The 12,529-nt window shown below is 29.1% G+C and overlaps 1 protein-coding gene across 1 annotated transcript; it reads left to right on the top strand.

Annotated features, from left to right (window-relative positions):
* Positions 1-9,335: 9,335 nt before the first annotated feature.
* LOC125855380 (transcription factor PRE6-like) lies at positions 9,336-10,902 on the top strand. Its single transcript, XM_049535101.1, has 2 exons — positions 9,336-9,704; positions 10,553-10,902. Exons 1-2 carry the CDS (start codon positions 9,570-9,572, stop codon positions 10,703-10,705), a joined length of 288 nt encoding a protein of 95 aa, XP_049391058.1. The 5' UTR covers positions 9,336-9,569; the 3' UTR covers positions 10,706-10,902.
* Positions 10,903-12,529: the final 1,627 nt, after the last annotated feature.

The raw sequence follows: 12,529 nt of genomic DNA on the forward strand, positions 1-12,529 counted from the left end.
TTTTTAAAAATATTTATTGATAAAAACTTTACAAATAAGACACTACTAAAAATATATATAAAAAATATTTTTAAATATTCATAGCCCAAGGGCTGGCCTCTGAGGCTTGCGGGTTGGGCCTACGAGGCTAGCGGGCCAAATGAGGCTAGGCTAAAAAGCCTCGTTCCTAAATGGGCCAAAAAAATTAGACCCAACCCTACTTAATTCAAGGGTTGGGGTTGGCCGACCTAGCGGGCCAAACCCATTTTGATAGCTCTAATTGTGAGACAAAAGGGGCAGTTTGTCAAATGCATGGACAACTAGAGGGTCAAGCTAGTAAAGCGAACACTTTTTTGGGTGATCAATTTTGTTTCATTTGATGTTCGATATTTATTTTAATTTTTTAATTAATTTAATTTTGAGACATGTAAGGTTAATTAAAGTATAAATCACTCTCTAATAAAAAAATATCATTATGATTCATCAAATTCAAGATATCTAGTAAAGAAAAGAAAGAATGAGGCCAATATAGATTTAAATGTTATTTTTTCTTTTAAAATAGAGATAAGACTCAAATATACCATCGAACTTTGAGAAAAAAGCTCATATATGCTACCTGTTAAAAACTTGGCTCATCTATGCAATTTTTGTTTGAGAAAAGACTCATCCATGCCACTATTTGTTAACTGAAATGACATAGATGAGCTAAACTCTTAACATATGGTATGTATGAGTCTTTTCTCAAAGTTCGATGACATATTTGAGTTTTTTTCTTTCTAAAAATGATCTAATTAATGACACGTGACCGAATCATAATTGACTACATATATAAAAAATGGTTTTGCAAAATTGGAAATAATTTTAGTTAACAAATAATGACCTAGATGAGCCTTTTCTCAAATGAAAATTGCATAAATGAGCCAAAATTTTAACATATTGTGACATAGATGAGTTTTTTCTCAAAAATTCAATAACATATTTGAATCTTTTCTCTTTAAAATATATGGAGCAGAAAAGATAAAGTCTTCCATTAAAATTGACTTTACACCCCTAATTTTATTGAGCCGCCCTAATTATTAGAAGAAAACATTTGTTCTATAAACGTGTTGAGCCGCCCTGATCACATGACTTTGGGAAGGCCTTTGTGTGTAAACACATTATTCAATATGGAGGAATGGGCAAAATACATATGCTCTTGTTATAAAGAAAGAAAATAGTGATGGTAATAGTGATAGCTTTGGCTTATGACATTAAATTTCTAAGGTGGGTCTGTTATGTTTGTTGAGGACATCCCTTGTTCGTATGCCATTTGCATAGGACAGGTGGCTCAAGTACGAGGCGAAGCTACCGTTTTAGTTTGACTGAATTCAATATCTTTAATTTAAATTTTGTTAGTATATTAACATGTTGAGTTGAACTGAAATTAATTTTGATGATTGACAAGTAATTAGAAAAGAATTAAATTCTTAGTAGGTCTTGATAATGATTTTAATAATTTTGATGATTAATATTAAACGATGCAAAAGAATTATGTCCTTAGCAGGTCTTTAGGCGATTGTTGATCTTGCAAAGTTGAATCTATTTCATGCTGGATTATTAGGTTTATGGAGAAAACATGTTGTATCAAGAAATTTGTATTCATCATGAAAATATCATTGCGCTTGCATTAAAGAATGAACAAAGCATGAATCTTCTTGGGTTACATGTTAACTCTTTTCTTAGTGTAATTGCATGTTTCTTTATGAATTCTATCTTGTGTAATCAAAGTATGAGTGGTTAAAATTCCTCTATCTAGGGTTATGGACAATATAATGTATAGATAATTGGACATCTTATTCTTAATTATTGATTGTTTAGTGAAATTTATCATTTAGGGTTCGCTTCAAGGTCCACCATATCTATCCCTATCAGTCCTCTTTTTCGCTCCTTTTCACATTTTGAATATTTTTATTCCATTCAAGCGAATTGGAGCCCGATTTAACTTGACTAGATAGATTATTAGTAAGACTTTGGGTATTAGCACAAATATCTTTAATAACAATCAAACGAATCATTACACTAAGCATTCTTCCGAGGCTCATTTTTAGTTTTTGCATGATAAAATCAAGATGTCCATTTAACATTTCATCTTCTTATCCAACTAACATTTTACTTTTTTATATATTTATAATTGTTTATCTATTATTTTAGAAATTTAATATATAATAGTATATATCTATTACAATACAAAATAAGAAATCCTATACATAATTTTTTATCTTCCTCTACCTCCACCGGTCCTCATCCAAATTTAATATCACTTAAAAAAAATTTTCCTATCATATTGTTGTGGATGATGAGATAAGGGGTAGATGGAGACCATGTATAAAAAAGGGACCATAACTTAAAAATAGATAAATTTAAAGTACTTTTTTAGCTTCTTGCATGTTAGCATGTGACAAAGTTGTGCATATTATAATATACTTAGTAATTAAAGGCACATGTAATGAATAGAGACTTCACATTATTGAAGATACTCAACCCTCATATAGAAGATCTTCTCAATCAAATTTATGACAAATTTGAATAATAAACTTAATTAATTACTATTATTAGCTTGATCTCAAACTTGATTTTATTCCCTTTTGCCTTTAGGTATATCTTTAACAAACAATGCAGACAAAATCTCATTTTAATAGTATAAATTAAAGTTGATATCTTAAAAGTTTCCCTAAACTATTCACTTTTTGTAGTTTAATGATTAATCTATGGAGCGATACGTTGTTATTATCCTCTGAACTATAATATTTTATATTTTACAAACATAACGTAAATTGTCACATGATAATGCTATTTCCGATCTAGCTTTTTTATCTATATCACATACTATGAAGAGAGTGAGGTCACTCTTCATGCCACTTGGCGTTGCATGAATTTTAGATAGAAAATATTATAGTTTATGGCTAGACAACACCTAATAATTCAAGTATTAAACTGAAAAAACGTATATAATTTAGGGGAGTTTTGATATATTTATGACTCTATAAAATTAGGCCTCATTTCAAACTTTCTCCATTTATAGGTTGGGTTGAACTCAGTAATTTTGATGTAAATTTTATATTTGTATTAGAAAAAAAAAAAGAAGCTCATTGAATAGACGTATATCAATTATTAATATACAGATCGATAACTTTAAAAGACTAGATTCTGAACCCATAAAGTTTAAATCGTCACTCACCCTCCCTTCTCCAATCATGAATCCTCTTGCATCATTATTAGATGAATTTGGTTTATTATCATTTTTCCTTGTTTTGCAATTTTGACCAGATATGATCTTATTCGAGTCCATATTCTCCTCGTGTGTCATGACAAGATATATTGTGTCACTTTGCAAATATATGCATGAAACATGACCTTTCTCACTCCGATGTCCAATATCAGCATTAAAGTTTGATTATTTCAGATTTGAGCCGTATAGGGCCTCATTTGAGGGGTAAATATTTCCTATTAAGTTTTTTTTTTATATTCAAGACTTAAATCTGAGACCTCTAATTAAGAAAGAAGCAGTCACATCCACTGCACCACATCGATGATAAGTTTGTTAAATTGTTAATGTAAAGTAGGATTGTCCCACATGGGAAGGTTTAAAATGAGTTGGAATGTTATTATACTTTTATTCAAAGTTTGAATTTTAGAGACTAAACAAAAAACAGAGTGGCTTTAGCTGCTTATGAATCATATTGTATAATCTTTTACCAAATTATAATTGAAAAATGGAAAACAAAGGGAGGTGGCATGGACTTTGATAAAACATTAACTTATCGATTTTTTTTCTCGTTTTTAATTAAAATAAATATTTATTGCATATAAGTTTGATGGAGATTTTCTTTTATTTGTCCAATTTTATTTTTCCAAAATTGTATACACCAGGATTTGCCTTAATTGTCATCGAGCTAATAATAATAGGAAGTATATTTCCATAATTAAAACTTTGTTGAATACGAATTTGTTAGGCTAATATATACTTGTATCAAAATGAAGTAAAAATTTCATTATCATGTCAATGTAATCCACATGCCAAATTTCATTTATTTGTTTTATTAAGCATCTTTTTTTACGTCATTATCTTTGAAAAATTGTCGAAAACACAAAAAGTATGGCAATATTTGGATTTTTTCTAAAAAATTCGACGGACAAGATCGGTTATTTGTTCAAAATCCACCATTCATCCCACTACACAAGTAGAAATCAAGGCTTCTATAGCCTTTCTTTAAAAAGCTAAATAGGCCAAGATGAAATTGAAGCATGAATGTCTATTCTCATGTTTTTTTTTTTTTAATAAAAGAGGATTAATACAACGTCCTCTATTTTTAATTAAACAAACCTAGCTAGGGTGGTTGAGCTATATGAATTAAATAATTTGATTCACAATAGTTGTAGCAACTAATTAACCTAGGCTAGTATACACCATAGGTAAAACCCAATATGGCATACAAGTTCTTATCACTCTACACCATAAATGATTTTTAGCAGCAATTAATTAACGTGCATTAATAACTTAATTGCAGCAAAGTCTGTTTTTTAGAGGCAATTAGCATTTTTTTGTAAATGTTCCTAAAACTTATAGCGGTATTAGACCTAATGACAATTAACTAATGTCAATAAAGGCTTTAACATTCTTTATTAATGTGTATATAAAGAAATTATGAGTGTGGTAATGGTAAACATGGTCACGTTGCTATATCTCTATATATGAAGTACACACACATCGAACCTAATTGAGCTGAACTTGGCTAAAATACGAGTTGCTTATATGGTACTGTCAAAATAGGCCGGGCCTAACTCACACACTAAAAGTTAGTTCAATCAAAGGAAGATTGTCAAGCCTCGTAAGGAGTTCAGGTTTCTCGCACGTCTAGTGCGTGCACATTCATGAGCAAGGGGTATTTAATTTCCTCCCCCATAATTGTCCGAGACGATGGGGCACACATCGGTTCGGGTCTAGCTCTTATACTATGTAAGAATAGGTCTTAACGTTTAACTCACACTCTAAAAGTTAGCTCAAATAAAACAGAACATTGTCCAAACCTTATAAGAAGCCCGAAGTTCTCGTACTTTATGGACGTATATAATTCATTCCATTCCTCAAGTAACTAATAATTAATTAAAGTGTGGCCAAGAATGATGACTTTTCATCTATATATGTAGATGAGTATGACCATTTCAACTGTTTTCCATAACTTCATATTAATAAAACAAATGTGACGCCAAGGGAATTTGTTTATCTATATATTTTCTGTTCAATGTCTAGATATGTTTTGTGTGTGAGAGAGAGATCGATACATGTACTCAAATATTTTCATCATATATATGCAATGTCAACAACATCTAACAAGTTATTGATCTTGTGTTTATTGGTCTAATTTAAGGGTCTTTCGGAAACATCTTTACCTCTATCAGGTAGTAATAACGTCTGCGACTCTTCATACATTCTACCTTCTTCAGACCTCATTTGTGGGATTTCACTGAATACGTTATTATTTTTGGTCTAATTATAGAATAATATGTTATGTTTCCCCTTCTATTTCGAAACTTCTCGTGACATGATGACCGGAAGATATGGTGGCTTTCATGCAAAAACCAAATATAAGATCTAAAAATGGAAACATGACGTATAATTATATTTTAATGTAATTATGGGATCTTATATTAAATAGTTTGATCCATCAATGCATGTTACCGAGGTCCACCTTAAATTAGACATTTGGAATTACTCCTGCCGTAGATTCACGCCGGGAAGTCCCACATGGGGTAAAACGCTCTCTAACAAAGGCAGCTCTGTACCCAAGGGGCTCGAACCCGAGACCTCTTGATTTAGGATGAAGGAGTACTTATCACTCCACCACAACCCTTGATCATTTTATTCTTAGTATTAAGTGATCATGAGTAACCAATTTGAACATATAACATAAGAATTATAAACTTGAAGAGTTCAACAAGTGATTATTAATTAATTAATACTTATAAGATTGTTCAAATAGCAATAAGATTATCATACCCTTGTTTTCTTAAAAAGAGTGTCTATTAATCGAAGAGCCACAAAGGCAAATTAATAAAATTAGAGTGTATGGTTATTGAAGAAGGAAAGAGATAATCAACGTAGAATGTCAGTTATAAAACTTGTTTTAACTGCTTTTATTTGAAAAATCATCTTACTCATTTTTAAAAAACTTTCTAGAGTAAATATTTAAAAAATTTAATCATTAGATATAAAAAAACATTTTTTGAAAAATATTTTCCGAGGCCAAAAGCCCAAAAACACATCCTTAGATATGAATAACTTTAAGGTTATAGATAGAAGACCATATCCCTTGCTGAAACTAGCTGGTAAAAGAAGAATCTAGTGCATGCATTTAGAAGATTTAAGAATGTATTAAGATTAATCATTAGTTGACATTACTAATTAGCAAGTGTCAATTAGAGCTAATTATGGGAGAAAATTAATTATTCAAATAATTAAATGAGGAAGCTATACACACATAGCTTCACGTGGCTAGTGTCCTTCACCTACTATATGTTTTACATAATATATAAATGTGCTCTTTAGTTTATGTCAGATAACATTGATTTCTTCGTATTTTGAGTGTGTATATGCAAACACTTAAACTTTATATAAAATTAAATAAATTAACACATACATGTGTACTACACAACATATTACATATAGAATATCAATTGCCACATAAAACACATGTTTTATTTGTTTAACTTTATATAAATTTAAGTGCATACTACTTGCACTCAAATTAATTTAAAGGGCATAAGTATCATAGATGTCATTTTATTATGTAAATACAATTTAATTTATATACACCTAGTTTAGGGTGGGGGGAAGGTCTAGAGATTAGAGTGGTCTTTGTTGGTATATATTTTCTTAGATCCAAAATAAATGAAATTTTAAGATGTGATACATTCCTTAAAAACAAATCAATCAATAACATTAATTTAAAAGAGTTTATCAATATCATCCTTTTATTTATTTCCAAACTCTTTTTAAAGCTAAAGATAGTTAAATTATCTATTAAATAGAAAAATAATGTTAAAAAAATTATTTATTTACACTATAAAAAGTTCAGAAATTTATTTATTTTAGACAAGAAGGAGTATATATATCAAAATGACAAGGAGATAATAAGATAATATGGACTTGACCATCAAAGAATATGATGCAGTGGATGTAACTATTCCTTTTCTATTCAGAAATCTCGAGTTTGAGTTCTGAATACGAAAAAACTCTTGAGAGAGCGTTCTTTCTTAATTAGGGTCCTTCAAAAATAGTCAAACTGCATGCGGTGGATATAATTACTCATTTCCTAATTAATCAGAAATCTTGAATTTGAGCTCTGGATATGAAAAAACTCTTGAGAGGGCGTTTTTTTTCTTAATTAGAGTCCTTCAAAAATAGTCAAACTCCTATACAGATATCGAACGACGAGCGAAAAAAAGGGTAACATGGGCTTGCGTGCTGTATACTGACAGAAGAGGTCCCAAAGTTGGCAGTTTAACAAGGGCAAATTTTCCTATTAGCCACTTGACTAGTTTGGGAGACACATGTAGAAGGACAACAATGTGTATAGTGTAAAAGAAGATTTTATATTATCAAACTATCTAAAAATAATAATTAATAACTGGAATTAATGACTAAAAAAGGTCATGACATAATATAATACATTTATAGTGTTAAATTATTTGTCAATGTGTATAAGTTAAATTGATCTTTACAATAATGGTATAATTTTTTACATTGAATTAAAATATATTTACAAGTAAATCTTTGTGATATGCATTAGTTTGTTAGTTAATAAAATGGTAACGAATAAGCTATGACAAGTTAAACTATATTATCGGTTGAAAATAGTTTTACACTATAGCTTAAATTTATTTAAATAAGGAATAATTAATAATTACAAATAATAGAATGTACAATTGAAGGTTCAAATATACCTCTATTGTTTGTTTCTTATATTTATCCTCAATCTACTATTCGGTCTATAAAAAATTTTATCGTTATTTTTTTGTCTAAAATATGTATTATTATCACTAATGATTTCCCACCGTGAAAAGATAATTACTCTTTTTGTCTCAATTTATGTGATACTATTCATTTTTTAAGAGTCAAACAATTTAAATTTGACCAAAAATTTGTGCACGGAATCTTCATTTTTTGTGAAATGAAATTTATATATTTGTAAACTACGTAAAAAGTACTATAAGTCACAATAATTGACAATTCAAAATAATTAAAAGATATATAAAAAAATTATGGTCAAAGATAGACTTGTTTGAATCTCAAAATCTGAAAAATGTCACATAAATTGAAACGGAAGGAGTATATTATAAAAGTCACATAGGGGTATATTTGAAACTTTTCAATTTTTTAGTGACATATTGAATGTTTTAAATTGTTTAGGGGTATACTTAAAGTTATTGAAGAGGGTATTTATAAAATTAATTTAATAGTTTGAAAATAAAGAATCTTTTATTGATTGTGTGCTAATCTCCTTTGTGGCAAATGTCAGAGCCAATCTTGACATTTGTTAGAAGATGCCTAAACTATATGAACGCGATTAACGATACATGATTTTCATGAAAAGAAACATAAAAACATAGAATAAATGTAAGACAAAAGCTAACACTTCACGTTGAAGTTTGATATCACTCGTTTGATTACGGAATAAGTTATTTTGAAATTATTATTTCAAGATTATCGTTTAGCTTGAAGACAAGTTATGATATGATTAGTTATCATGGTATTATTTTTTAATGTTTTGATTTGTTATATTAAAGATAATATGAATTGTATATATAATTTTTAAGGATAAATTGTTTAATATGTATATAAAATAACCTTCATAAGCATAAAAGATGTGAACAGTGATGTATGAAAAGTTGTTTTTTTTGTGGGGGAGGGGGGGGTTATTTTGTCATTCTAACTATTTTATCTCGAAATAAGTTATCTCGAAAATATTATTCCACCCAAAGGCAGGGATAACTTATCTCGATACGTTCTTATTTAGGAGTTAGGATTATCTCCTTTTATCCATCACATCAAATGTGTCCTTAATGTGGGATAAATATAACACACTACAATCCCAGGATAACTAATCCTTGAAATAAGTTATTCCACGAGTTTATCCCAACCAAACAAGGAGTGAAGTACTCATCCTAAAATTAATCTGAATCAATTATTCCTTATCCCTTTTACCGAACGAACAACCAACCTAACCCACCCCACCCCTTATTATCTTTTATCAATTCCTCTCTTAATTATATTTTCCAAGTTTCTATTTAAAAAGAACAATAGCCCACAACTTTCTCCCATGCACTTGTCTTCTTCACCTCCAACACTTGTTCCTTAGTGTTTTTTTTTCATATGGTTCTCTTCTCTCTTTGCCCATAACTTGTCTCTCAAATAGTTATCATCCTCTTCTCTTTTTAAACTCCCCACAACACACACACATATTCATTCAAACAACACATTATATTACTATATATAACTTCTATCTTGACACCTTAATTAACACAACTTCTTGCCTTCTTAACACAATATAATGTCAAATCGAAGAACACGCGGTTCGAGACAATCATCAGGAGCTTCTAGAATAAGTGATGATCAAATTGCTGATCTCGTATCAAAGTTACAGTTACTTATCCCTGAAAGCCGCAGTACTAGGAGTTCCGATAAGGTACCATTTTTTCAAGTTTAAGTTATATATACTGATAGTTCGAATTCCTTATATATAAACATGTTGAATTGTACTTATTGTGTTACAATGTCACATTTTGTAAATGTTAATTTGGTTACATTTTGTTTGTTCTCTTCTTTTACTTACTATAAACTATTTATGTTGTGATTGTACAAATGAATGAATTATATTTTCATCTAGCCATTCATATTTTTGTGTGGCCTTCATTATCAATTTAGGGATAAGTTTAATTTGAAAGTCATATTCTCATGCCCACTAGGCCATATTGCAAGCTCCCTCATTTAATATTTTGTGTTGCTTAAGCATGTGGTGTAGGACTCTTTGTCACTTCAACATTTCTTGGCCTAGTCTCACATTTAAATATGCATTATATTTACAAACATTTGATCTTATGTTAATTACATTAAAAAAATAATTCTCATAGTTATTGTTCTATTACTATCTCTTATTTCTTGTACTTTTGTTACTTTTTTTTCCTAGACTTCTTTTTCTATGAGTCAATGGTCTATCGAAAACAGTTTCTCTATCTCTAAGGTGGGGGTAAGGTCTACTACAAGGGTGGAGCCAGCTTAGTGTCGAGGTTCATTCGAACCTCCTTCGGCAGAAAATTGTATCATTTATACATGGTTCAAATTATTTTTTATGTGTATATAGTAGTTGTTGAAACCCCTTCCGCTAGTTCATGTTTTTACTTATTCAAAATTTGAACCCCTTAGTAAGAATTCTGGCTCTGCCACTGTCTACGACTCTTCGTACACTCTACCTTCATCAGAACTCATCGATAAAGCAATTTCTAATTTTTTTTAATTATTTTTTTTGAAAAATAGGTTGAAGCTTCCAAAGTGTTGCAAGAAACATGTAATTACATAAGAAGTTTACACAGAGAAGTGGAAGACTTAAGTGATAGATTATCAGTGCTTTTGGAATCTACTGAGAGTGACAGTGCTCAAGCTGCTATTATTAGAAGCCTATTTATGTGATAATGGAAGATTACTAATTATGTAACAATAATTTCAATGTACTAGGTTCTATTTTAATTTGTAAGTCACTTTAATTATCATCTTGTTATTATTTTTCTTCTTCTAAGATGCAGTAGTACTTATAGTTCATTAATTAATTAGACCTTATATTTGTATTGAGAAATTTATTAAATATTTATAAATTGATTGTGGATTCAATTATTATTATAGTCAATCCTCTTTACAGTGACTATGTTTGTCTGAAAGTTTCATGATTGTGTATACTGATATTTGACGTTTAGATCTTATTTACCTGCTATAAATAAAAGTATGCAAAATTATTACTTTATATGTTGTAAACGAAAAAAAATATTTCTTAACCTTAATGATAATAATATAGAGTATGAATATAAAAAATAATTTAAAAAAACAAACATCATTCGTCTTTTCTAGTGAAGTTATGACCATAACTATTGTAAACCATTTAAATACAATTTTTTTAAAAAAACTTTTAGATACTCATACCTAAAGTTATTATGGGCATAACATTTTTATATATAATGTTATTTCTTACAAAATATTATTACACAATATATTTTAGTATAGTTGTTATAGAGGACTAGTTTTACAAATTAAAAGGTGTATTAGTATATATCATGAATATTATTATTGTTGTTGGAGATATAATGTTATTATACAGAAGTAAAATAAAACATGAAAATCGATTCGAATTAGGTCATATATAGTGAAATGTCATTATAAGGAGATTAAATACAATAACTTGAGATTTTAATAGGAAAGAATAAAATTTAAATTTTGAATTCAACAGAGAAGAGACCTTATAAGGGCACCATTCCCCCACCCCCTCCCTCTCTCTAGATTGACTAGCATCAGCTATGAAATCTTTTTCCTACACAGATTTGGCATTTTTGGATATGTAGTAGAATTATTGAGTATTTTTTAAATTTCAAGAGTCAAACAAAATTTTCTTTTATCGTAATTTTCTTTACATGTTTTAAAAATATTTTGAATTGTTAATTATTATAATTTTTAGATGTATTTTTTTACATACAAAGTATGTTGATCTTGTGTCCAAACATTTAAAAATTCTATATTCGAATTTATGATCAAACTTAAGAAATTTGACTCAATTCTGAACAATACCACATCAATTGAGATACACGTTTATAATTGTGTTATTTTCCCTCTCATATTTTAGGGCCTAAAATTACACATCAAAGGTGGCCCAGGTTGTACATGTTTTCTATGTGATGTCTTTTGACTAACAAGTAGAGAGATTTATGACTTAGTTCAATTATATTAGTCATTAGAAGAGTTTTGTGATAGATTTTTTATTTTTTATTTTAAAAAAACAAGATATTCTAACTCTTAAGTTTCATAATTTTAACTATTTCTTGAAACTCGTAAGCATTTTTCTATAAATTAGATCCTTTCGTTCCAATTTATTTATTTTGAAACGTGTCACGTAAATTAGGACGAAGACACTAGTCCCAAAGCATGTCCTTGGTGGTGGACCATTTCGTAGCTCGACAAATTAGGGGTTTCATAAAGGTTCATGTGCTGCAGCTTGGCTAAACATGGCTGTGGACCATGCAATAGAGAAATGCACATGATTTTATTACATTTTAATATTCTTTTTATTTTGGGGACTCTCAAGATAATTTAATTATAAGATATTAATATATCACCCAAAAATCAAATTGCAAATTTGTAGCTCATGAAAGGGATAGTTTCAAATATATATATAAAAGTACTATTAGTTTATAACAAATAAAGTCATGTTTTTATTTATAAAAAGATTAGTCAATACTATCTATGCAATAT

Source organism: Solanum stenotomum, chromosome 2 (genome assembly GCF_019186545.1).
Source record: "Solanum stenotomum isolate F172 chromosome 2, ASM1918654v1, whole genome shotgun sequence".
In the NCBI taxonomy this organism is placed as follows: Eukaryota; Viridiplantae; Streptophyta; class Magnoliopsida; order Solanales; family Solanaceae; genus Solanum; species Solanum stenotomum.

Bases quoted from the DNA above. Each gene is read 5' to 3' on its own strand.
- LOC125855380 (XM_049535101.1), top strand. From the start codon at position 9,570: ATGTCAAATCGAAGAACACGCGGTTCGAGACAATCATCAGGAGCTTCT. The intron at 9,705-10,552 runs GTACCATTTTTT...TTTGAAAAATAG, and splicing joins GTACTAGGAGTTCCGATAAG to GTTGAAGCTTCCAAAGTGTT.